General features: G+C 40.5%; 1 protein-coding gene across 1 annotated transcript; it reads left to right on the top strand.

Moving 5' to 3' along the window:
• The first annotated feature begins 69 nt into the window (after positions 1 to 69).
• On the top strand, positions 70 to 26744 carry LOC135071842 (glycerol kinase 3-like). Its single transcript, XM_063965674.1, has 12 exons — positions 70 to 266; positions 339 to 467; positions 583 to 712; positions 799 to 1016; positions 1246 to 1458; positions 1733 to 1835; positions 1964 to 2071; positions 2410 to 2572; positions 24749 to 24950; positions 25505 to 25634; positions 25948 to 26043; positions 26494 to 26744. Exons 1-12 carry the CDS (start codon positions 195 to 197, stop codon positions 26589 to 26591), a joined length of 1662 nt encoding a protein of 553 aa, XP_063821744.1. The 5' UTR covers positions 70 to 194; the 3' UTR covers positions 26592 to 26744.
• The last annotated feature ends 50 nt before the right edge of the window (positions 26745 to 26794 follow it).

Raw genomic sequence — 26794 nt, 5'->3', positions numbered from 1 at the left:
TTCTTATTAGCGCTAGCAATTCTATATTTTCGGCTAAATGCCCCCATTGACATTAGTCTGACACTGACATTCAGTTCCGAATGAACGAGCAAATTACGGCAGCGGTCAGCTGATTGATTGAAAATGATACTGAAAACTGAAAATTTAAATCTGAATTTAACTATGTAGATAAATATTCTCACGCGTTATTAGTTATGCGTGAATTTGGTAGATTTGGCCCTTTGATAGGTGCCATTGATGAAGGCACATCTAATGTAAAGTTTTTGGTACGAAACTTATTATGTTAAAAGTTGGTTTAAAAATTGAAACAATTTTGTGATAAAACATATCTTTTTCAGGTTTTTGCAGCAAACACATCAGAAGTGTTGACATATCATCAAATATTACTTAAGCGTTTTAGCCCCCGTGAAGGTTGGGTTGAACAAGATGCCAAAGAAATTATAAATGCAGTGCTAGAATGTATAGAGGTAAATCTATGTTGCTAAATTTACTGTACTAAAGAAGTTTAATTATATCGCTGCAAACAGATTGTTTGTTATAAGCACTAATGATAATACCTAATTTAATAATAAAATATTACAGGTTACAGTAGACAACTTAAGAAAACTGGATATAAATCCTGAGGATTTAGTCGGAATAGGTATAACAAATCAGAGGGAAACTACCATTATCTGGAATTCAGTTACTGGAGAACCCTTATACAGTGCCATAGGTAGGTATCTAAGCCATTTTAAGTATTTCTAATTAATTTGATAGCTTCTCTGCATGTCAGTATATTACTGTAATTATTTTTTTCAGTTTGGTTAGATGTAAGGACATCAAGAATAGTGGATGATTTGGTGAAGACTAAAGGAACACAATGTGTGAATGCAGTTGTTCAGTGCAGTGGGCTGCCACTGTCTACATACTTCTCATCAGTAAAACTTAAATGGCTGTTACAAAATGTAACAGCTGTAAAAGAAGCAGTTCGATTAGGGGAATGTATGGCTGGGACAGTTGACTCTTGGCTCATTTGGGTATGTATCTTAATTTTAAATATGAATGATGAAATATTCAAAAGACAAGAGTGCAAAAACTTTCGTTGTCTAACTTACAGTTTACATGGTTAGAAAATAAATAAAAATAATAATCATAGTTTTGTTACATTAATCCTTATGGTAGTAACTAATATGTAATCTGTTCTTGTACATGTATATGATGAATTTTATTTATTCACATGTTTATTGTATGTAATATTTTTTGCAGAATCTAACAGGTGGTTGTCATGGTGGAATACATGCTACAGATGTGACTAATGCATCTAGAACACAACTCATGTCTCTCAAAAGTTTGCAGTGGGATGAAGGGCTGCTAAGATTTTTTGATATACCCCAACAAATACTGCCAAAGATAAAAAGTTCTGCTGAAATTTATGGATACATTTCAATTGGTTCATTGCTTGGAGTACCTATTGCTGGGGTGAGTTGATATCAAATGACTGTGAAGTCAAACCTAGGTTCTTTCTATGCAGTTCCATTTAAATTTCCCATTCATTTACAGATTGACTACCATTTTTGCTATGTATTGTTCACATGCAAACAAGCCTCTATGTAAAGGTAATAACAATGTTCATTGGCAAAATTATACATCACTATTGCCTAATGTTAATGTCATGTTAAATGTATAAACACTTCCTGCACTAAATTGTTGTTATATTTTAAATTGTTTCATCAATTGTTTATTCTTATTCTAGTGCTTAGGAGATCAACAGGCAGCTTTAGTTGGACAAGGATGTATGAAATTTGGACAAGTAAAATGTACATTTGGTACTGGATGTTTCTTACTGTACAATACAGGTACCTTCTAGTTCTTTATTTATTTTTCTTGAATGTAATTTTTTAAATTGCATTTATGTATTTATTTAGCAATGTTCATTTATTAATTCAATTTAATCACACTTTTTAAGATTAGTTTTTTTTTTCAGGGGATTCAATAGTGCATTCCGAAAGTGGCTTGTTAACAACTGTGGCATATAAGCTTGGGCCGAATGCTCCTCCCGTATATGCATTAGAAGGATCAGTTGCTATAGCAGGTATTATTCGTCCATAAACGGCCTTTGACGGTAAGCAAAGCTAGTTATAACTTTAAGAAAATACACGTCATTTTACCACTATTTAATATTGGGGTTCATCATAGCAATATGTTGACACGCTTATCTACGGAATATTTTATTGAGATAAAAAGAAACAGATGTCATTATCATACCCTCTAATCATTTCAATGTGTGAAATGTTCCATAAATAGATACTGATTGTACTGTGAACGCATAGTTAAGGTAATAGCAAATAATGATAATGTGTATTCTGTATTCTTCTCCTTATTCTCTCTTGAAAAAATATAATCTACACTAATTTTTATTACATAAACCAGGTGACACCTTACAATGGCTGAAAAATGGTCTTGAAATACTAAATGACGTGAATGATTCCGAGAGCCAAGCTGCCGCCGTCAGTGATGATGACGAAGGAAGCATTTGTTTTGTACCTGCATTTAACGGCCTTTATTCACCGTACTGGAGAAAGGACGCAAGAGGGTAATCTATCTAATATACTAATATTACGTTCATTCCAAAATGTTATTTAACCTGTAATATAAAACTACTCAAGATTAGATTGAGATTCAACCAATCACAAGCTTTAACTGTGCTTGAGTTTCAACCTGGGTCGTGAGTCGTTTCTTATCAGTCTTCATATTAAGTTTATTTAATCAAGTTTGATACAGATCACTTAGATATATCGAATTTGAACTTATAAACCGACAGCGCCGTAGATCATGACCACACTGCTGGTTTTATGCATTGTCATGTGGTTTTCGACTTTATGATATGACGACACGGCTCCCAACTCAACCAGTGAATTATATCCTCTTTGAACTCAACTGTAAACCTGAGCCCCGATTACGGTAACTTTTAACGTTTCCAATCCAGACACGCTTCTCGATTCTGCGATACGATTGGTAGTTCAACAGCATACGTCAGCTGTTTTGACTAATCGTATTGCAGAATCAGAAACGCGTCTGGATTGGAAACGTTAGAAGTTACCGTAATCGGGGCTCTGTTGTAAATGGTATCCTTCCGTTTGGCCAAATTACTTTTCGCCAAATTTCACTTCGCAAACAACTTATCGCCAAAGTTTCATTTCCCAAATAAACTTTTAGCAACTGTACTTTTCGCAACTAATTCAATTGGTCAAATTAACATTTGGCCAAATTTTACTTGGCAAATGTTTATATAGCAAATGTTTTATTAAACAGTACTGTACCGTTATTCGAAGCCTTTATAATGAGAGTAGTGTCTGTCTTTTCCTGTTTGAGTACTAGTTTTGACGTATAATCTGCCCACGTGACTTCCGCTCCAGTCCCCCACCGCCTAAGCACGCCTCAATTAACGACACTAGCGCCACCAACGGTAGCTCGAAACTAGGTTTCGATATTCTCGTCATTGGTGTTTTAGTTCCCGTTCGAGACGGTCGTAGAATTAGCTCCGCTAGTTCGCGACCCATCTCACAGGTACTAGTCGTGACGTGATTCAGGTAAAATATTACCATCATAATGTAAGTACTTCTAAATTATTATGTACTGGCTGAAAACTTATAAAAATTACTGTGATTACTTATTTCGCAGTGTAATTTATTTTTACAACGGTGTTACCGTTCGGGGGTAGATTGCATTCAATCTAACTCAGTGTAATTTTAAATAATTATCTTTCTTCTCTAGTAATACTTGTACCTAACGATATTCCGTTAGACGTGTTTTAAAAGTAACATTACTTTTTGGCAATGTTTGTTTCTAACGGTTTTTCGTTAGATATGTTTTTAAGCTAACTTTTCTTCTTAGCAATGTTCGTACCTGACGGCGTGTTCCGTTAGATGTGTTTTAAAACTAACATTCCTTTTTAGCAATGTTTGTGCCTAACGGTTTTCGTTAGATGTGTTTTAAAACTAATATTCCTTTTTAGCAATGTTCATTCCTAACGGTATAACACTCCTTTTTAGCTGTGTTTGTTCCTAAGGGCTTTCCGTTAGATGTCTTTATTATGAGTTAGGCGCAGGCCGCCGTGGTAAACACACGTTTCTACGCGTGTCGTTCTAGCAAAACCAGCTATCTAAGACCCCTTACATACGGCGCTTAACACTAAGTCCCAGTGGCTACGACCGCTGGATGCCTCGTATCGGCCAACCAGCTATCAAGACCTCTCGCTTATGGCGTCCAACACGGGCGCTCGGTGTCTCGTTCGTCTGGTCATATCGGAACAACAACAGTGATCGGTTTGTGGTGGCTTACCCGCGCCGCAAATTTTATATTAGAAATAAATTACTCATCTCCGAAACAAAGTGTGTGACAATTTAAACAGTGAGGGCTCCATGGTGAACACCATGGGGCCCGAAACCTCGGACATGGAGACGCTATCGTCTCAAGAAAGTGATATCGGACGGAACAGTGAGTCCCACAACTGGGACTGCCCTGGGTTTCTGCAGTTTCAACAGACACCATTAAAAGAAATAGTATACGACGAAGGGGCTCCTGCCAGTGTGTGCCCTAAGGGAATCTATAAATGTGTAATCAGTACCATGACGGTCCTACAAGGCACTAAAAAGACTAAGACTATATGTAATTCGTGCAATGATCCGCTCGAAATCAAAGGAATCTCGTGGAATGGACACCAGTCAGGGATCCGAAATGGATTCTGCAGAAAATGCAATGCCTCAGTAAGTGTAAAAATTTTCTTAGTCGGCGTAAACACAGGGCCTAGCTCATTTGCCCTACAATATGAAATGTACCAGTGCCGTTTCGAGCTGACGAAACGTGAAGAATTTGCATGTAATACGTGCTGTCACAAAATGTTTGCCAGGTTTATCCCTCAGATAGATCATGACTCAATTGAGACCCTGAACTGCACACAATGCGGGGATTCGAGAAATGTCTACGTCGAAAAACGCACCTACAAACAACACTTCCCGAAAATCCTTGACGAGAAACACACGGTAGGCAATATCACGACCTCACAACAAGTCACACGTATGAACCCCGCCGCGGGTAAACCTGCGCATTTTCGAGGCTCGCAGAAAACGCGTCAAGTAAACGAAGCGCGAACGAAACGAAGCAAAGCACAAGAAAAACAGGGCGCGACGCTGACCCAAGTGCCAGTAGGTGCGATCAAATCATCTGTGACCACCGCAAACCGTTTCGCGCCGCTCTTATCAACACTCGAAATGACGACTCATTCAGAAAACACAACCGAGCAAGTGCCAAGTGCGCCTAGCCAAACTGAACAACCTACACGATCGTCAAAACGACCCGCTTCGGCATCACCCTGTAAGCAAACATCACCCTCAGAAACAAGAACAAATAAGCGACCGAAAAAGTCTTCAATTTTACCCCCGCTAGTGATGCAAGCCAAGGCAACTAACCCCACGTTACCCAAGGAAGCAATTCCTCCAATAAAAATCATTAACAAGGAAATAATGAAAGACGCAGCTAGAGCCATAGCCATAGTGAAAAACTTGGCCAAACTGTCTCAAGACATTAATGTGGCGGTCTTTCAAGCCCCGCGTTCCAAAATAATATTCATGAAACCTGCCACCAAGGAGGACAGGCTGAAAATGCTAAAGATAGTCAGTACACACTACGGAGATCTAAGAATAATAGCCCCGACCCCACGAGAAGATCGCAATCGTACCACGAGAGTGGTCTTCAGAAACTTTGGCCCGGATCCAGCAGATGAGGGTCCAACGATAGAAGAACTACTAGAACAAGCAATTGGCGTTCGACCACTAAAGGCAGTGGAAGTAAAAGGCCGTTTAATAATAGCCTCCTTTACCTCCACATCAACGTACGAGGAAATAGCTGACCTGGCTAAGGGGAAGCGATTTTACTCCCAGATCCTTAGACCTGAACGTTACAGAGAACGGGATGACCGCGTTATCCAATGTAAGAAATGCTTCGCTTTTACGCACGCCACAAACTCGTGCATAGGAACCACACTCTCACCCACTGTACTGAAAACAGACAGTACCAACACAAAAGTGGAAGTATGTACAAATTGCAGTCGCCCGGGTCACAAGGCAACGGAACGAGTCTGCCCAAAATTCGCAGCCCACCTGATAAGAAAAGCGAAGGTGAAAACCTCGAGAGCACAACCACAACAAACAAAGCAATCCAACCGCCAGTCGAGGATGCAAATCCCCCTTCAAGACGAAGCACATTTCCCGAGCATAAAATGCCCAATAGACCAAACCCCGCCTACTATAGCAGCGTCTGCGCAACAAAACGCATGGACATCGAACGCAACATCGCGATCGGCACCAGTTAATGACCTGATGCTCTTCGCAGAGAAACTAATAGATGCAATGGACCGTCGTCTTTTATGGATGGCAGAACAGTCACGAGTTCAAATAGACGCAATCACGAAGGCTATACTTCAGAAATGAATCCACAACTACCCACTAGTAACTGGCTTCGACTCCTCCACTGCAATGTGCAAGGGATTCGAGGTAAATTTATAGAACTCAAGGAATTATCTAGGAAATACACACCGGACATACTCATCATTAACGAAGCGAAAACAGATTTGACCACTCAGAAATTCAACATCGACAACTACGACCGATTGGTTGATCAGACAGCACCGCATCTCGGAACGATAACGTACGTCCGGAGAGGTCTTCGCTGGACCCAGACTCAACTTACCGACGAACTCTCGCCTGAACACCGGCGAATCGAAGGAACAGCCGTACGCTTCTTTCCGCACCACAACGGAGATGAAGTAATCACCATTAAATCTGTATATATACCACCAGGTCACACACAGGACGCTGAATTAGAGGAAGAATACGAGGAAATGCTGTACGAACAAGGAGCACTGATCATAGGCGACCAGAACCTGCAAATGAAAGCTCTGAACCATCCAAGAAACTCGGGACTGGGCACATGGGTAAGTAAAGAACTTGCCGCTGAAAACATACGCCTAATACATGCCAATGCCCCCTCGCGACCCTGTCATCAGGGGGATGGTATTCTTGACGTGGCCATCCTCACTGGCGACCACAAATCGCTCGCCATAGAGAAAATTAGACAACTAGAAGACATAGGCTCAGACCACCTGCCTTGGCTGCTTACCTTACACCTACCTCACGTATACCAGCCGCCTAAATATCGCGAAATGCGAGCACTCTGCTCCGATAAGAATACTAGGCTAGAGTACCGTATGAAGATTGCATCTCTCACAAGGGACATGAAATATCCTGAGTCGGAAGAAGACTGCGATAAACAAGTCCATCTTCTCACGAACGCCATACAGCAGGCTCTGGACCACGTGGCACCGCTCAAATTACTTGACCGCAAAGAGTTCCTGCCGCAAGGGCTGCAGGAGATGATCAAACATCGATCAGACACACGCCGCAAAGCATGGAATGCTCGCAGCCAACCGAACGCCATGCAAAAGAAAGCCCAATACAATCGGGCCAAACATGATCTAGCAAAGGCGCTGGCTCTCTATCGCGAGGAAGTCTGGACCAAGCTGGTTGACAACGGAGCAAATAATTTCTCGAAAATGTGGCGAATCCAACGGGCCATGAAACAGCCACCACAACTTCTGCCAACTCTAGTGGGATGCCGAACAGAGTTAGAAACCATCGACCGCCTGGTGGAAACTGCCATAGTTACCGATGCCCATATCTCGCCAGAAGACGAGGGGCATGAAAAATTCACCCCCTTTCAACCGCTCCGTCCTACCTCACTGAGTGAAATACGTCGAGCACTTATGATGTTCAAGAACAAGAAGAAAGAAGGACCTGACGGGATACGAGCCGACCACCTGAAACTGGGCGGCCAGGTTGTCGTTCACAAATTCCACTTGATAATGGATTATGTCCTTAAAACAGGCTACTTCCCTACCGCCTGGAAAGAGAGTATTTGTATCTTCTTACACAAGAGCGGAAAAGATCATACCAAACCCGAATCATACCGCCCCATCTCGCTACTTAACATCATGGGCAAATGGGCCGAGAGACTTATACAACAACGCATATTGGAAGAATGCTCTAACCTCATTCCCGACCACCAACACGGGTTTGTCAAATATCGAGGCACCCACACGCAGATCCTTCGCACTGCAAAGAAGATCACCGACTCGCTTGAGAAAGGCCAGAGTGTAGCCATGATATCAACGGACTTGTCGAAAGCCTTCGACTCCATCAACCATAAAGGACTCGTGAAGAAACTGCAAAACGCCGGAACGCCAAATAATATAATAAAGATTATCGAAAACTACCTAGATGGGCGCACTACCCAGGGTAGCTTCAGAACAACGCGAGGCACCGCTAAAGAAATACCGCACGGCGTGCCACAGGGATCCATATTGGGCCCCCTAATCTTTAACTTATATGTTTCAGATATACCTCGCAATGGATACCGCGGGCAACTTCTCTCGCAGTATGCCGACGACCTGTGCATCCTAAATGCTGCCCACAAACCAGACGACGCTACCATCCGCGCTGAATGGATGGCCACCGAAGTCGTGGATTACTACCACCGGTGGGGACTCAAATGCAACGTCGCAAAGACGGAATGCGTGATGTTCACACACAAGAGACCGGCGAGCGATGCGCCCAACAGTCGTGGCTACCGCAATTATGTCAAACTAAAAGACGAAAAAATTGTCTACAAGAATCACACCAAGTACCTGGGTGTGATCTTCGATAAACAACTCTCCATGAACCTACATACCAAACTGAACGTTGATAAAGCTAAGAAGGTGAGAGCTTGTCTCTACGGCATCATCGGCTACCGGGCAAATGTGTCGCTAGAAACCAAACTCAAGGTGATTAACGCCTGCCTGCTGCCTGTCCTGGACTACGGGGTAGTGCCGCTGCTACCGTTGTTCAGTCGAACCAACCTACTCACGCTCGAGCGCCAACACCGAATGGCTCTTAAGGCAGCTGCCCAATTCAGTCGTAGACTGGAGACTGAAACCCTCTACGACATGCTTCAACAAGACCCGTGGCATATACGAATTCACGACCTGAACAAGGACCTCATAGACACCGTGAAACGCCTCGACATCCCGGATCTTCGAGACCCTGGCGAGCGCTACACTCGACACAACAAATACAACCCCCTCCTCTACGCAGATAGAATTGGCACGGTTGAATTTGTGAACAAGCGCGAGCGCAGCAAACCACTTGACAAGCGAAAGGCTCCCACCCGCCCAGGCCTACTAGGGTCCTGCATTCACACCACCACGCCTGACACGTAAATGCTCACTTACGGAATGTGCGAACACATTGTCCTCATTGCCCCTGATAGGGGAACTAAAACTGCGCAATCTGCGAGAAAAATATCACAGAAACAGTTCCACCAACCAAATGATCCCTCTCCCAAGGACCGGTACTCGGATATGAACTATACCCCTAGTGTAATTACTTGCAAACTGTAATAATTTATAAGTAGCTTGTAAGTACACACTCATGAACATGTACCATTAATTAGACGAATAAAAATAATTCTATTCTATTCTATTCTATTCTTTATTTTCAAAAGGAAAGAGGAAATATTATGTCCACGTGCAGAAGAGGAGCAGGAGTTGGCGTAGAGGTCAAATCAAAGGATGGTGTGGTGTAATGTGATAGTCGCAAGATGTGATTGCTTGCTACAATAAGCTGTAAGTACCAACTTACCAATACCATTTCAGACATACGAATTCCATCGGACGGATTGTGTTGATTTATAAATCAACAAAATAAATAAACGGTAAACTACCGTTATCAATATGCATCCGGGGAAAGTATGAAAACTTCCACTAGGTAGGGTAGCGTACCGACGTACCTATTCTACCGCCATTATGGAAGTCTAACGCATGGCTTATAACCCAAGAGTGAAGTGTGCAGTTTGTCCTATTAGGATACGGTACGTAGGTATAATAATACCTTTGTGGTTTTCTTAAACTATGATTTCAGGAAAACGCTATGCTGTTACTGTGTGGATAAACAGTGAGTCTGTGTAATAAACGGTGAAGGATGAACATCGTCTATTCAGCCTGATACGCAGTTTATTTGATGCTAGCGGCGTCTGGAAAATTTTTCGGCAGCATTACGATCGCAACTCTGCTCCGCAGATCGATCTGAGATTTCGTCTTATGCTAAATACCTACAGTGGAAAACTCAAACTGGCTACTCGGCAAGCTAGATGGCAGTGTAACCAAAACGCAGCAGCATAATCCTGTAGCGAGGGTAAGTTCTCTTGGAGCAAACAGGGAAAAACCAGGGGCCAGAACCTTTTCTCCCTCATCCCACCGGGATAGGAGAAAACTCAAACACTCAAGGAGTTTCATATTGAGCCAGGCAACGCCGCTCATTTTTATTTACGCCGAGAGGTCTTAGTAGGGCATTGGTCCAAACCCTCTTGTTATCCCTCATCCCACTGGGATAGGAGATTACCCAAAGAGAATCAGACTCAAATCATTACATTTCGAGTCGAGCAACCTCGCTCAATTTTTATATACGTCGAGAGGTCTTAGGGCATCGCTCTAAACCCTCATGTTATCCCTCATCCCACTGGGATAGGAGATTACACAAAGAGAACCGGACTCAAATCATTACATTTCGAGCCGAGCAACCTCGCTCATTTTTATTTACGTCGAGAGGTCTTAGGGCATCGCTCTAAACCCTCATGTTATCCCTCATCCCACTGGGATAGGAGATTACCCAAAGAGAACCGGACACAAATCATTACATTTCGAGCCGAGCAACCTCGCTCATTTTTATTTACGTCGAGAAATCTTAGGGCATCGCTCTAAACGCTCATGTTATCCCTCATCCCTCTGGGATAGGAGATTACCAAAGAGAATCGGACACAAATCATTACATTTCGAGCCGAGCAACCTCGTTCATTTTTATTTACGTCGAGAAATCTTAGGGCATCGCTCTAAACGCTCATGTTATCCCTCATCCCTCTGGGATAGGAGATTACCAAAGAGAATCGGACTCAAATCATTACATTCGAGCCAAGCAACCTCGCTCGTTTGTATTTGCGGTTCAAAGACATGAGGGCATCGTCCTAAATCCTCATAATTTTGAAGAGTTATAGAACCCAAACGCCTTATTCCACGGCAAACGAAAATAAGTAAAGTTGCCGAGTAGACATGAGGGCTTCGCCCTAAATCCGCATAACTATAAAAGGTTCTGAAATTCTATTTTGCACCGCAAAATTAAAGTGATGTTGCCGGGAGGACATGAGGGCATCGCCCCAAATCCTCAGAATTATCAAGGGTTATGGAACCCTAATTAAAATGCTTTATTTCATGACAAAAGTAAGCTATTTAAGACCTGCCATGGGTAAAAGGTGGAGACAGAGGTCATGAGATTACGCAAAAATGACTCGATTCGTGTCAGTTTGGCTTATTTCATTACTGCCGAGATGATACGAGGGCATCGCCCTAAACCTTCAGAATCTTGAAGGATGTTAATTAATCGGGGCCGCAGCTATGCGCCCTAAATTTTTGGCACCAAACAGTTAACGCCTGGAGAAATTAAATAAACTTAAGCCCTTATGCAGCCTCTGCATAGTAAAGTTACAACTATTGACCTGATAGTCTTTTAAATAAGGTATACATTCATAGACGCTTGGCGGGTACCACAAAGTACTGAATACTAAAATAAGTATTTTTCTGCCTATACATACCTATAGTACACTGACAGACTCATGCAAATGTTCTGACGGCAATTGATTCGCACAGAAAGAGTCGCGACATTCGCGCCCTTACCTATTGGACGACTTCATTCTGGGGTAACTCAGGACCCATCCTTGCTTCGGGGTCAGATATAACCCATGCCCCTATTTTAATAAAAGCACACAAGTCTGGATAATAAACACAATGAAGTCGGTCCTTACCTATATAAAATAAATAAACAAAATAATAACAGTCTTACAAACTAGTAACAGTAAAAGGTGAACTCCATAAATACAAAATGGCCTAACCCAGTCTCGGTTACGAGCAGATCAAGTCACGTAACGTTACAAATCCTAAAGCATTGGCTCTTCTCATGTTATATAATAATATAACACTACAATTCACGATTTGCGTGAGGCAAAGAGCATTTTAACCGCCAACTTGAGGCGCTAATGGCACCCAATACCAAATACTTATGATCCACAATAACCAAAAGTATAAAGCTTATCTGAGCTTAAAACAAATTGGGCACGCTGCATGGTAACGCATTTCGCAATTGAATTTCACTGTACAACGGAAACAGTGACTTTAGTAAACCGTACTTACTAAATATATATTAAACCGCGTAGGTTTACCTACTACAATTTGTTATTTTCTCATTTACACAAGCCATTACATTCGTTGGAGAAAAGATTGCATACCAAAAGTCACACAAGTCTTCAGTCTCTTAACTGAACTTTCCGTGTGCCCTAATAGTGTCAATGAGTCAACGTCTAGTCTACTTAATTTAAGTAAATAAATATAACTTATTATTAATGTCACATGACACCATGTCATATTGTTAATTCGACCTTTTGTGCACCTCTGTGGTACAATAAAAATTGTCGTATGAATATGAACGACTTTTACGAGGAATTAAGGGAATAAATCAAAACCTTCAGCCCAAGAAAGTAATTTAACTCTGATTTTTCCAATTATCACTGTGACCTTAGGGTCACACAGAAGTACATAAACATGGTTGGAATTAATTTTGGATAATAATTGTGCCGCACTCTTAAGCTCTTTGCTTGGGGCCGAAAGTCCTTCGCCTACCTACATGGTACAATTTACAAAATTCATATTTGATGTGATTTAAATCTATCAATTATTATACTGTAACGAAGGTAGTCACAAGCAAAATATTGTGGCACAAACAACTGTTTACGAGTTAGTTTGTTTTAAGTACAACAGCCTCGTGAAATATTCTAATACCTACCCGACTCGCTAGGTCAATAAAGTAATTTGTCTCTGCTGACTATTGTCACAAAAAATTAGTACTTACCTACCTACTGGCAACTTAGGTATGTACACTTCAATGAATCTTGAGTGACATTGGCGATGATATAAAACTTTGTGTTACACAAACATCATTACACAAATATTTTTACATAAATATTATTACATCGTGCAAATGAGCGATCGTCCAACGGCATTCAGGGTGATGAAAATAAATCATTCGAAATTAAATCCGATGCCCACCCTAGGGCCTTGATGAAACCTGATAAGGTTTAGATCGGCTACGAAACTATCATTTAATTCTAGCTGTGCTTGCGACTTCGTCTGCATAACTTTTCCCGCTTTCGCAACATTCTTATTGATGCTCCGCTACTATTGGTGGTAGAATGATGTAATTATGATTTTATAGCATTCGTGGTTAAAGGACTCCAACACAAAGATAATTTTTGTGTTGATGCAAACAAACTCTTCTTCAGCCTTATAACATTATTATCATAATTGTAATTACAATAATACATAATTACATATTAAGATTGCTCTGAATTAAGCTGGTTGACTAACCGTCAATAAGCTGATCTAGCTGACAAGTTATCCCTGTTAGCCCTAAAGATAATGGTCGCACAGTCCTACCACAGCACCGACGTTGGTAAACCGCAAAGTTTACTAACTTTGTACTAGGAAAGTAAATTTTATCAATTCCGACTCAAACTTCGTTATCCCTAGCGAACAGCGAAAACGCGGAATACTCAGGCAATACAAAAGTATCGTACCTATACATAGCCGGCTAGCTATTGTCACCTATTCATTACACCGTCCACCTAGGCTACGGTCCTGTAAAGGTTTATAAATATTAAAATCTGATCTGATACCTAAATGTGGGAAATGTTGGAGATCATCAAACGCCCGCTATCGGCAAGCGACCTTAACTGTACCAGTGAATATTCTTCTTATACCTAATAATTATTCACTCTTACCGAAGCTTACATATTTCATCCAATGATCTGATAATGTGAGTGAAGGTGAACGTAGCTTTTGAGCCTTTTACATGACGTAAAGTAACTGAAAGTTCATTATTACGTAGTTAATAAACGATCCATTAAACGTGAATTTACGGAGATGCAGATGCAGCGGTTGCATTCTGTAAAATATTGTAATGTACCTACACACAGTACATTACCACTCGGTAGACAGATAAGCGTATCCACCTAAATATTCAACAATTTTATTTAGGTTCTAACTAATTCATAACATTTCTCACTGATCAATGTCTTATTCTTAAATTGATCACATTTAGGCCAGTAGAATTAAACACAAAAATTGATTAAATCGGAAATAATTCCTACAAAAGATTTTTTTGCTTTAATGGCTTCATTGGTTGCCCATTAAGACTCTCCTAAGTTTTCGACTTCGACGGAGTTGTGCTTAAGTGGTGGGGGCCCCCGAAAGGGGCGTTTTTTCGGTTTTCCGGTTATACCGCGTAAAGGACTTACCCTATCGAAAAGTGGTCTTCATGACGGTTGAAGGGCACTTAATCCTGCATTGAATAAGACCAAATTCAAATGTTTTGGATAAACCGTTCCCGCGCTAAAGTTCGGAAAAGTAGAAAATATACGTATAATTAATGACCCTCTCCACGTCCAATGGCTTGTTACCCACAGACTTCCAAGTCTTGAAAAGGGCCACCTCAACCAGTGTAACCCTATCAAGGCTTACGAGCTTGATGCGCCTATCCTTGTGCGTCCCAGCCGTTCCTTAACTGCGGTTGGTGCACCTCTTCCTTGCACTCTCCTGAACGACCCTGTGTTACCTACTGTGGCTGTCCCTCTTCCTTGCAGCCTCCTGCACGACTACATTGCCTAGCCGTATGCCTGGTCCAAGGTTCGATGCCACAAAATCAACTTCGCACGCGTGAAAATAGTTTAAATACTATTTTCCGTGCTTGCAACATTTTTCTTTACTGCTTCGGCTCTATTAGTCGTAGAGTGATTGTATATATCCTATAGCCTTCCTCAATTTATGAGCTATTCAACACAAAAAATATTATTTCAATCAAACTAGTAATTCTTGAGATTAGCGCGTTCAAACAAACAATCAAAAAACTCTTCAGCGTTTTAATATGAACTTGTTGTTGTTGATTTTTGGCGTCAAACCTTAGACCAGGCATACGGCTAGGCAACGTAGTCGTGCAGGAGGATACAAGGAAGAGGGGCAGCCACAGTAGGTAACACAGAGTCGTTCAGGTGAGTGCCAGGAAGAGGTGCAGCAACCGCAGTTAAGGAACGGCTGGGACGAACAAGGATCGGCGAATCCAGCTCGTATGCCTTGATAGGGTTACACTGGTTGAGGCGCTCCTTTTCAAGACTTGGAAGCCTGCGGGTAACGAGCCATTGGACGTGGAGAGGGTCATTAATTATACACATATCGATACCTCTGGGCTCAAAGGTCGTAAAGGACAAAATACCGAAAATGAGTTATTTATACAGTTTTTCTCAGAATTTAATTCTCTATCGATCTGTATATTTAGTTTGTCGAAATTCCCAAAAAAAGTGCCTTTACGACCCATCATTTTTGATAAGCTAAACAGAATTCATCTTGAAAATTGGGATGTAAATACCATTTGAGTTTTTAGTACAGTTACCATGGTAGTAAAGAACAAGTATACACAAATTTTTGGGCGTATAATGTACATGTAGTATATCTATTGTCCTATACAACCTTACATTTTCATACCCAAGTCTAAATAATTTGTCCTTTACGCTCTTAGATTATCTAAACAAATATTTTAAAAATCTACACAGTGAGGATATTAAAATAACTGTGAAGGTAAATTTTATAGACGTTTCTTATAGTATTTAAGTATGTGCGTTTGGAACAAACGAAAGAACCTAAAAAATCATCAAAAATACATAATAAAACTATTTTAGAGTGTAATTTATACATATAAAATGATGACATCTACCCACATCGGGTAAAGTAATGTTGCTTTTTATTATTTCTCATATTTGAAGAAACTAGGTATTTGTCAGGTAAAAGATAATTATTAAAAGATGATTTAAGAAAATAAAAACATGCTATTAAATAACGTATTACCTAGTTAATTAAGTTAGTATAGTCATCATAAAAATTGAAAAAATGAAAAAGCTAGATTTGTTAAAAATATTATGAGAAAAAAAGTCACCTTACTGTAGTACTTTAGGTGTCATTAGAGTTCCGTTCGCGAGTGTCAGTGGCTACACGTGTTTCTGGAATTCTAGCGTATTTTTTTGTAATTTCACTGTTCATTTTTACAGAAATCCAATCCTAAGCTCAATTATCAATAAAACAACGGTGGTGGTAATTTAACTTGACCTTTCCTTGGTAAGTACCTAGCAGAATGGAGGTGATTCCTCCCGATCCGCCTGATCCTCCAGATCAGGCCGCCGCTATGGAGCTTTCCCCGCCTTTATTTTCCCAAACGGCGACCAAACGCCGTCTTGTAGACACGGTAGTTGATACCGAGCCGGCCAAGAGGACGAATACAGATGGATCAATTACTCAAAATAGCCAATTGATGTACACTCACCCCTCACTTGTAATAGCCCCAAAAACATATAGTGACGAAGACAAAGGACCTTTCTTAGTTCACGTTTCCCATGTAGAATCGGAACCCTCTTCTCCAGCCTACATTCAACCCATGAGGTTTGGTAAATTTTTAGTAACCAATAAAATTCAAGGCATCGTCTTGGACGGCGTCACGAAAATCGGCAGAAACAAGATTTCTGTACAATTCATTTCAGCCAGTGCAGCAAATAACTTCCTGAACAATGAAATTCTGCCCATGTATAAATATGTTGCTTCCATCCCCACTTATAATGTGACCCGCATGGGCCTCATTAGGAACATTCCAACTGACTGGTCAATGGACGAACTAGCAGAATCTTTAACAACCCCCGACGGTTGTGGTATACTTTTAAAGGCTCGTCGGCTAAACAGAAAACTGGTTAGGGAGGATAATCAAACATCGTGGATCCCCACACAATCAGTGGTAGTGACATTCAAGGGACAAGTCCTGCCACAAAGAGTCTTCTGCTGCCATAATTCAATTCCGGTCGAGACATACCAATTGCCGACAATCCAATGCCTCAACTGCTGTCGTTTTGGACACATCAAGACGCAATGTAGGTCTAAACCTAGGTGCTATCGTTGCTCCCAACCACACACGGCAGAGGAATGTAATACCACAGAAGCCAAAGCCACCTGCATTAATTGTTTAGGTTCCCACTTTGCAACAAACAAATCATGCCCTGAGCACTCTCGTCAAAAGGCTATTAAGGTAACAATGTCTCAGGATAACATCTCATACTCCCAGGCCTCCTCTCAGTTTCCTCCTGTCCGCACATCATATGCGGACATTACAAAATCACCATCCTCCCATCAAACCAGCAGCTACGCTTCTCAACCTTCCCAACCTCACTCCTCACGCCCCAACCAAACCGTCTCATACCGAAAGACCATTCCCCGAACATCCCGCCCTCATGCACCGTTAGATAAGGGTTACGACAAGCAGGCACACCAAGCCATAATTGGCAATTGTGCCTCCTCCCTACCTAATGGTTGTGCCTTGAACGGTGACTCTTCTCCTTCCCTGGGAGAGGATAACCTTTTGCAGATGGTTCTATCTCTCATCATCCATATTGTTTCTGGTCGTAATACCGCCCTACCGCCCAACGTTGCGCAAATGCTTTCCCAAATCTCACAGTTAAACTACAATAATAATGGACAAGGAGGTGGTTCAGTGGAACTGCCAAAGTATTAGACGCAAAAAACATGATTTAACTTATCTTATCAATAAATATTCACCATCAGTCCTAGCTATCTCGGAGACGTGGCTGGTTCCTGGTTCACATTTCCGTGTATCGGGATATGCATGCCTCCGGGATGATAGGAATGATGGCTACGCGGGAAGTGCCTTACTTGTAAGACGCTTCCTTCCTTATAATCAACTCCCCCTTCCTTCGCATAGCCAAGACATTAATGTCGTGGCTATGCGAATATTTGATATCTCCCTTTTATCTGTTTACATTCCCCGACCTAACGCTTCCTCCATCAATGAATTGCGCTCTGCTATTTTATCTGTTCCTCCTCCCGTTATCATCTTAGGTGACCTAAATGCGCACCACGTTTTATGGGGCTCCTACCATTCCGACTCTCCAGGTTCATTGCTCCTAGACCTTTTGGATGAACTAGACCTTTGTATTTTGAATAATGGCTGTCCAACAAGAAGATGTGCCCCTACACAAAATCCAGCGTCTGCTGTTGATGTGACATTTTGTTCACCAAATTTGACTTCACTCTGTTCTTGGAAAGTTTTAAACAGCACGCTCGGTAGTGATCATTTCCCCATTTTAGTATCTTTGCCTAACAATAACCCCCCAATAAATCGACCACCTCCCCTCTTAAAATATAATTTAAATAAAGCTGACTGGCTTGCCTATCATGCATCAGTCAACGAAAAATTAAAGAATTTACCTTCTGTAAATAATGTTAATTCCCTTTCAGTATACTGTGATTTTGTGAACACATTAAAAACATCAGCAGATGATCACATACCTTTGAAAAATCCGTCTCGGAAAATATCACCTCCTTGGTGGGATTCTGAATGTACAGCCAGTGTCCAAAAACGAAAGGAATCTGAAAAAAGGTACAACCGTTCAATGACCATGGAGAATTACATCCTTTACCAAAAAATTGCTGCACAAACTAGAAAGTTTTTAGCTAAAAAAAAAAAGAAGGGATGGATCAGTTTTTGTGAGAGTATGTCTCCAAGGACCCCTTCCTCAATTGTCTGGAAACAAATCAAAAGATACCGCACTTCCTTAATCCCTATAAATGCCCCGTCAAACAACCCTACAGCTTGGCTAAATGATTTTGCAGACAAACTGGCCCCTCCTTTTGTTCCTTTTATGGATAATCTTCCTTCAACAAGTTGTTTTCTCCCCCAATCAAATAATCTAGATGGTCCCTTTTCCTTAGAAGAACTTTTATCAGCTCTTGACGGCTTAAAAGATTCATCTCCTGGAGCAGATGGAATCCCTTATTCTTTTATTATTAAATCCCCGGCTAGTGCTAAACTTTTCTTTCTTAATTTATTAAATTCGTTTTTTGATCAAGGTACTCTACCGGAAGCTTGGAAACAACAAATTGTAATCCCCATTCCCAAACCAGGAAAAGAACCTTTAGATCATAATTCTTATCGTCCCATAGCCCTTTCTTCCGTGCTCCTTAAAATAATGGAACACATGCTTAAAAATCGTTTGGAATGGTTCTTGGAATCAAATAATATTTTGGCGAAATCCCAATTTGGCTTCCGCAAAGGTTATAGTACTCTAGACAGTTTAAGTATTTTAACGACGGATATTCGCGTAGCTTTTAAAAACAAGGAGTACCTCGTTGGGGTCTTCTTAGACATTGCCTCTGCGTACGATAATGTGTTACTCCCAATACTCAGGCAAAAATTGCTCTATCTGAGTATCCCGGAGAAACTGGTTCGTCTCATCTGCAACACATTGATGTCAAGATCAATAGCAGTGAGATACCAAGACTCTCTAGTTCCCCGTTTTGTCTGGAAAGGGCTTCCGCAAGGATCTGTACTCAGCCCTCTACTTTACAGCATTTACACATACGACCTTAGTAGAACTGTAGAATCTTTTTGCAGCATCCTTCAGTACGCAGATGACATTGCCCTCTATTATTCATCCAAATCTATATCCGAAACAAGTTCGCGCCTAAACACTGCTCTGGAATATCTCAATGCCTGGATGACAAACCATGGATTATCCATTTCAGTCCCAAAATGTAGTTGTGTCACCTTCACCCGTAAACGTAATACACCAGAGGTAGATATAACACTGAACGGTGATAGCGTTCCTTGTAACAACCAAGTGAAGTTCCTAGGCATAATTTTAGACTCCCGGTTGTCTGGCATCCCTCATTTCAATTACATCCTTGGTAAGGCCGAAAAAGGGCTAAATATCCTCCGGGCCCTTTCAGGCACCTGGTGGGGTGCCCATCCATACTCACAGAAATTACTTTACAACGCTATTGTCCGCAGCCACTTCGATTATGCCTCATTTCTTTTGGACCCCTGTAATAAAGCTGCTCTCGAAAAACTTAATAAAACTCAGTCGAAGTGTCTACGCATTATACTGGGAGCTATGAAATCTTCGCCTATTAATGCTCTGCAAATTGAATGTGTGGAACCTCCCCTATATTTGCGTAGACAATACCTAAGCGACCGGTTTTACGTAAAAACTTCTCAAAATTCCAATCACCCTCTGCATGAAAAACTGGCTCTCCTCTCTTCACTGAGTAGCTCTGACTCCTCTCAGAGTTCACCTTGTGTTTTGTTGAGTTACAGGAAATTTACCCGCCTCCCTACTCCAATTGAGAAAATTCCATTGAATCCTCTTTTCAGCAATAGCTATGATTCCCTTCTTTTCAATCCCTCAATAATCCTCAACTTTGGCATATCTAAGGACTCGTGCTCAGCTGGTCAGGAATTCATTAATATTGTCTCTGAGCACTGGCAAGGTTGGTTAAAAATTTACACTGATGCCTCCAAGCTGGATGAAGGTGGATGCACTGGCGCAGCAGTCTGGATACCTGCATACAGAATAGCACTAAGCTTTAAGTGTCCTCCAGTTACATCAGTCTTCACAGGAGAATCAGTCGCTATACTAGAAGCTATTCGTTACTCTATCTCACACCGTCTTAATAACACCTTGATCTTTACTGATTCTCTGAGCTGCCTCCAATCTATTTTAGCCAATCCATTTAAATCCAAAACTAAATTCCCCATCGTTTTCAAAATTAGAGAAGCCCTTTTTGAGTGTAAACAGCTCGGTTTAAATGTCACTTTAGCCTGGATCCCAAGTCACCGAGGTATCCCTGGCAATGAAACTGTAGATTCATGTGCTAAAAACGCTATATCCACAGGTTCACTGGATCACTACAGATTATTTGCTCATGATGTCTCTTCGCTCCCACGTAAACACCTGTTCAAGTCGTGGAATACTCACTGGGATAACTCCAAGAGATACGTAGGCAGATATTATGCTGATATCCAACAGGATATTCCCTCAAGACCCTGGTTTTTCAAGCACCGCCACTTACCAAAAAGAACAGTGTCCATTATCTGTCGCCTGCGTATAGGTCACGCGTGCACCCCTGTACACCTCGCAAAAATGCGGATCAAGGATAGCTCCATATGCGAATGCGGCTTGGATGAAGGAACAGCTAATCACATCTTTTTCAACTGCCCCAAAATTGACCATTCGTTGTATGACTTCCTTCCCAAAAAATTCCCTTTTCCAACTAACCTTAAATGTGTCCTTAACTTTACTAATCCCCATACTTTGAAATCTCTAGTTAAATTCATTAACATTAATAAAATTAATTTGTAACCTTTTGTAACAAGCAAGAGTTGGCAGTAAACTTTTTCCAAACTAAACCTCCCCATTTGTGTTCACTCGTATGTGTTATTTTTATGTATTGTGTTGTCTTATTTGTGATGTCTCTTTGTTTTAGGTATTTTGCTTAGTATACCTTTGAATTTAAATTTACACCTACATTGTGTAAAAGCTGCGCACGTGATATTGGCGGAACAGTGTGCCTTGTGGCGAAAATACACAAGTTCATCGCCATTAATAAAAGAAGAAGAAGAAGTAGGTGTCATTATTTTGTATGCACAAATCACATAAATACTACACTTTACAATTATTTTTAATGATTTCCTAGTAATTTTGACTAACGCCCTTGGTCAAAACCACTTTTGAGTTTTGACTGTTACAATTATAATAAATTAGTATAGTTTCTAAAGTTATTTGGATCAGCTAATAAAGAATAACTAGTAGGAAAAATATTTACACAACATGGGAAAATATATGTTGAGACTAAGAGTAGGCGCACACCGTTGATTTTTCGTCGGCCGATAGTTTAGTCGGGCAGTTGATCAGTATGGGCATGTATGGGAGTGCGCAAACTACGCCGATTCGATTTGGCCGATTCTTCATACAATTTAAAATCGGGCACAACTATCGGCCAACTAAAAATCAACGGTGTGCACCTACTCTTAATCTACTAAAAAGCGTGAATGCAGTTTTTTTCGAAGTTATATTTTTATATTAAAAATAATTGGCTTTTAAAAACGGTATTATGTAGGAGTAAAGTAAGTGGATGTACTTTACTGGAATGAAAATCTTCCTACTTGTAATCTTACTTACCTAACTTTTCTACTTTTATACCAAGTACAATGACATAATTTTAAGCTACTATGAATTAATAATGTTTAATTTATTTAGAATTTAGAATAATAATTATTCTAAATTCTTATTAAATAATATAATAAATAATTAATATAGTTTGGTTTTCGTTTGTCCTTAATAATTCTATTATATTATCTGCATTATCATAAGGTCAACTGGTGGACAGACTGCCCTATGGAATTAAGTCCGCTATTTGTAGTTTTTCGAAACAATAATAATGATTTAATAAATAAATAAAATTAATTTGGTTTCGGTTTTTCCTATAAAGTAGACATTTATGAAGTTTTATTTAAAAGCGTCATAATATTTATTTCCTAAATTTGCTTTTATATCGGAAATAGTTTCTTCTAGTTCGAAGATATCAAAACTTCTATTTAAATAGTTTCATAAGTTGTGTGCATTAAATTATGAAGCTACGGAAAATCATTTTATTTCATTTAAAAGACCATAATTCATTTAAAATATGTGAAGAAATGGTATATTACATATGAAATACCATAAAATATTAAATATTTAAGCTAAATCATCAATTTACCCTTTCATAATACCTTACCTGGGTGTCCCGTTACGACCCATGAAAACCTACAAAACTATGTAAATTGTCATTTATTACCTTAGTTTTGTAGTTTTGTGAAATAAAAATAGACTTACGACCTAAGTAACTTGCCTAGGACGAATATTTGAAGGGCGTAAAGGTCTTTTTATTGTAATTTTGAGGGCGTAAAGGAAATCTATCTCAGTAAATACAGCTCTAGTCCAGTTTTTCAATACCTCTTCGGAAAATGCTGTGAATTCTAAGCACTTTCTTCATAAGTCATAATTTAATAGCTCAAAAAACAAAAAAGTTATCGTCGACTAAAAAAATAAAAAAACGTTTTTTGCTTCTCCTGAAAAGTCGTACTTTGTCCTTTACGACCTTTGAGCCCAGAGGTATCGATATTTTCTACTTTGCCGAACATTTGCACGAGAACGGTTTGTTCAAAACATATGAATTTGGTCTTATTTAATGCAGAATTAAATGCCCTTCAACCATCAGGAAGACCACTTTTCGATAGGGTAAGTCCTTTACGCGGTATAACTGGAAAACCGAAAAAGCGCCCCTTTCGGGGGCCCCCACCACTTAAGCACAACTCCGTCGAAGTCGAAAACTTAGGAGAGTCTTAATGGGCAACCAATGAAGCCATTAAAGCAATAAAATCTTTTGTAGGAATTATTTCCGATTTAAAAGCTAATTCTACTGGACTAATTGCCGCCACCAGGAGATAATAGACACGTCTCTCATTATAAAGGCTTCGAATAACGGTACAGTACTGTTTAATAGCGACGTTTTACCTGAAAATAAAACGTTTATTAAACATACTTACCTTATTCGAAGCCTACTTTTTAAATCTACCTGGTGTCATAAAACACAATGGCGAGAATATCGAAACCTAGTTTCGAGCTACCGTTGGTGGCGCTAGTGTCGTTAATTGAGGCGTGCTTAGGCGGTGGGGGACTGGAGCGGAAGTCACGTGGGCAGATTATACGTCAAAACTAGTACTCAAACAGGAAAAGACAGACACTACTCTCATTATAAAGGCTTCGAATAAGGTAAGTATGTTTAATAAACGTTTTATTTTCAGGTAAAACGTCGCTATTTTGCCAAATATTATATCCCAAATAATTTGCTTGGTCAAATTGACACTTCACATACCCACCGTTACCCACAAATCAAAGCATAAGGCACATGGTCATGGTTTTCCAGAGAGATTGCAGAAAATAGTATGGTTGCAAAAAGTAGGTATTGTAGAAAATAGTAGGTTAGGTTAGAACAGTGACCCTTAATGCGCGAAGGCGAGCGAAGCGTGCCGCGGCAGCGGCCGCCGAGCGCTAGAATCAATGATATTATATAAAGTTCTATAATATCATTGGCTAGAATCATCTCTATTGTTAATGAATCATTTGGAAATTTCCATAAAAAGAATGAAATATGAAAATTTATTTAGAAAAAATTTTATATTAACTACCCACTAAACAAAATAATAACCACAATCTCATTTGTATTCCATTCTATGCACCAATCAAATTGTTTTGTAAATAGTTTATCGTGAAATATTTTTGCACTTTGCCAAACAATAATTTGCTAAACAATAATATGCCAAAAACGACATTTGCGAATTAAAAGTTTGCAATAAGTTGTTTTGCCAAATGAGAATTTGCCAAATGAAAATTTGCGAAACGTTGTTTGCGATGTGATAATTTGGGAAACGTTTTTTGGCCAAACATTTAATCCGTTGTAAATCTATCAATAAATATACGCCGTTTGACTATTGTGGTGAGCTCACTCGTGACACAAGTAAGCATAATATTTAGTTTAGTACGAGGGGCTATCGGGAGTATTAGTATTTTTTGTGAAATAACAAATTTTAAATATTAATAAAAAAATTTTTAAAGAAAAATAAAATACTTGATGCCATTGGTCCACCAGGGTGTTATGCGGGTTGAGTGGCAGCACTCGGCGGGAGCACGTGGTGCGAGCAGCGCTGGAAGCCGTGTGCCAGCAAACGCGCGCCGTCGCCGTCGCCATGGAGGCCAGCTGCGCCCCGCTGCGCCGCCTGCTGGCCGATGGCGGCATGTCGCATAATACCCTCCTTATGCAGATGATGGCTGACCTACTCGGCATACCAGTGGTGAGTGAGCCAGGGTGACTGTTTGCAGTATGACGCTGCACTTGCTGGTACATGAAGGCCTGTCAGCATGTAGCATAACACCGTCCTTATGCAGATGATGATTGATGGCCGAACTACTCGGCATACCAGTGGTGAGTGAGCCAGTGTGACGGACTGACAGTATGACGCTGAACTTGCTGGTATATGAAGGCCTGTCAGCGTGTAGCATAACGCCGTCCTTATGCAGATGATGGCCGACCTACTCGGCATACCAGTGGTGAGTGAGCCAGTGTGACCGACTGACAGTATGACGCTGAACTTGCTGGTATATGAAGGCCTGTCAGCGTGTAGCATAACGCCGTCTTTATGCAGACGCTGCAGCGCTGGCTAACAGTATGAAGCCGTTGCTAACAAGCTGAGAGCTACTAGTAATACGGACGCTATGCTTATGCTACAAGCGCGTATTGCAAAAATATCCACAAACTAGCCACATTTTGAGTGTGATATTATGTGATGAGAAGATGTTTAGGTAACTTTCTGTCCCACTGTTACCCCTTTTATTTCATTTTGTCCAGATCCGTCCGCTGATGATGGAGAGCACCTCGCTGGGAGCAGCGATCGTGGCCGGCCGCGCGCTTCGCGTGTGGCCCTCGACTACACCCAGTCCACCTGCAGACACTTTCATACCTGCCCTCACTGCTGAAGGTTAGAAACGTTTCAAATTCTTTATTAGTATGTAGACCCGTTTCATTCATTCAATTCATTCAGCATAGCTAACGCCCGTATTCACAAACATTACAATGAGGTCTCACAGTGCGCGTGGACGCACAGGCTGACCCTTCTGACCCACCGCACTACCAAACCACACTACCAGTAGTGTCGTGACGAACCAATCACAGTGCGTTCAACGTTGTGCGTTAGATTTTCTGCTTCACTTAAGTAATCGTTTGTGAATACGGGCGTAAGCATTTTTAAGTGAAGTCTCTGTCGACCTATAATTTCCCGACTATTTTTCCAGAACGTGAAATTCGTAGCGTCCGATGGGAAGCAGCGCTCGCACGGAGTATGGGCTGGGCTAACGAGAACAGTGACGCAGAATGCAAAGCTAAAGATGGTAATTGTCATAAGAAATTATTTCAATTTTGGTTGTATTTGAACTATAATAATTTTAAGAAAACTGCGAAAATTTTCATATTTCAACATAGTGCTTTCTTTACAAGTAAAAGGTATCCCATCAAAAACAATACTTGTCAAAAAACCAAGTCTCTCAACTCAGTTGTTCTACGGTAAAAAGTTGTGAGATCCATGTAATACCAAGTCCAGGCCAGGAAATCTTTAACGTTTTACATAAATTATTGACTTGGCCATCGCACTAAATAATTTAATTTACACGTGTTTTCATGCGATGGCCAAGTCAATATATTTACGGTCGAAAATGGCCTGAATTGCTTCGAGAAAAGGATGGTACGGCCGTGCCGCTTTTTTGCTCGACTTGGTGGGGGCACTGCCGTGCCCCCAGATTTACCTGAATTAATTAATTATAAATTCTTTTTCTTTGTTACAGCTGAAGTTGATACAACAACTAATGTCTTACCATCTGGTCTATTCTTCCTGGGAACTGCGTTGCTGGTAGTAATAGCAGACAAATTCAAACCAATATAAAATCATTTAATTTACTTTTCCAAAATTTTAGGGCTCAACTGTATAGTCATAGAAAATACCTCCAAAAATAAATTAGTCTCGAAAAGTATTAATTAATTTTAAGCCATAATTAAGTAGTTGTCTGTTTGAAAAAAATAAACAATTTATTAAATATCACTTGTTTTGTTGCACTCTATTATCGTGTTTCTATTATAAGGAGAAAA

This window comes from Ostrinia nubilalis, chromosome 5 (genome assembly GCF_963855985.1).
Source record: "Ostrinia nubilalis chromosome 5, ilOstNubi1.1, whole genome shotgun sequence".
Classification (NCBI taxonomy): Eukaryota; Metazoa; Arthropoda; class Insecta; order Lepidoptera; family Crambidae; genus Ostrinia; species Ostrinia nubilalis.
The sequence above is the reverse complement of the archived record's forward strand: the minus strand, read 5'-3'. Positions and strand labels throughout refer to the sequence as shown.

What these genes read in the sequence shown, in the direction of transcription:
- LOC135071842 (XM_063965674.1), top strand. Translation starts at nt 195, where the DNA reads ATGCGTGAATTTGGTAGATTTGGCCCTTTGATAGGTGCCATTGATGAA. An exon ending in ACCCTTATACAGTGCCATAG is followed by an intron (nt 713 to 798) that starts GTAGGTATCTAA and finishes TATTTTTTTCAG; the next exon opens with TTTGGTTAGATGTAAGGACA. An exon ending in TTGGAGTACCTATTGCTGGG is followed by an intron (nt 1,459 to 1,732) that starts GTGAGTTGATAT and finishes TTCTTATTCTAG; the next exon opens with TGCTTAGGAGATCAACAGGC.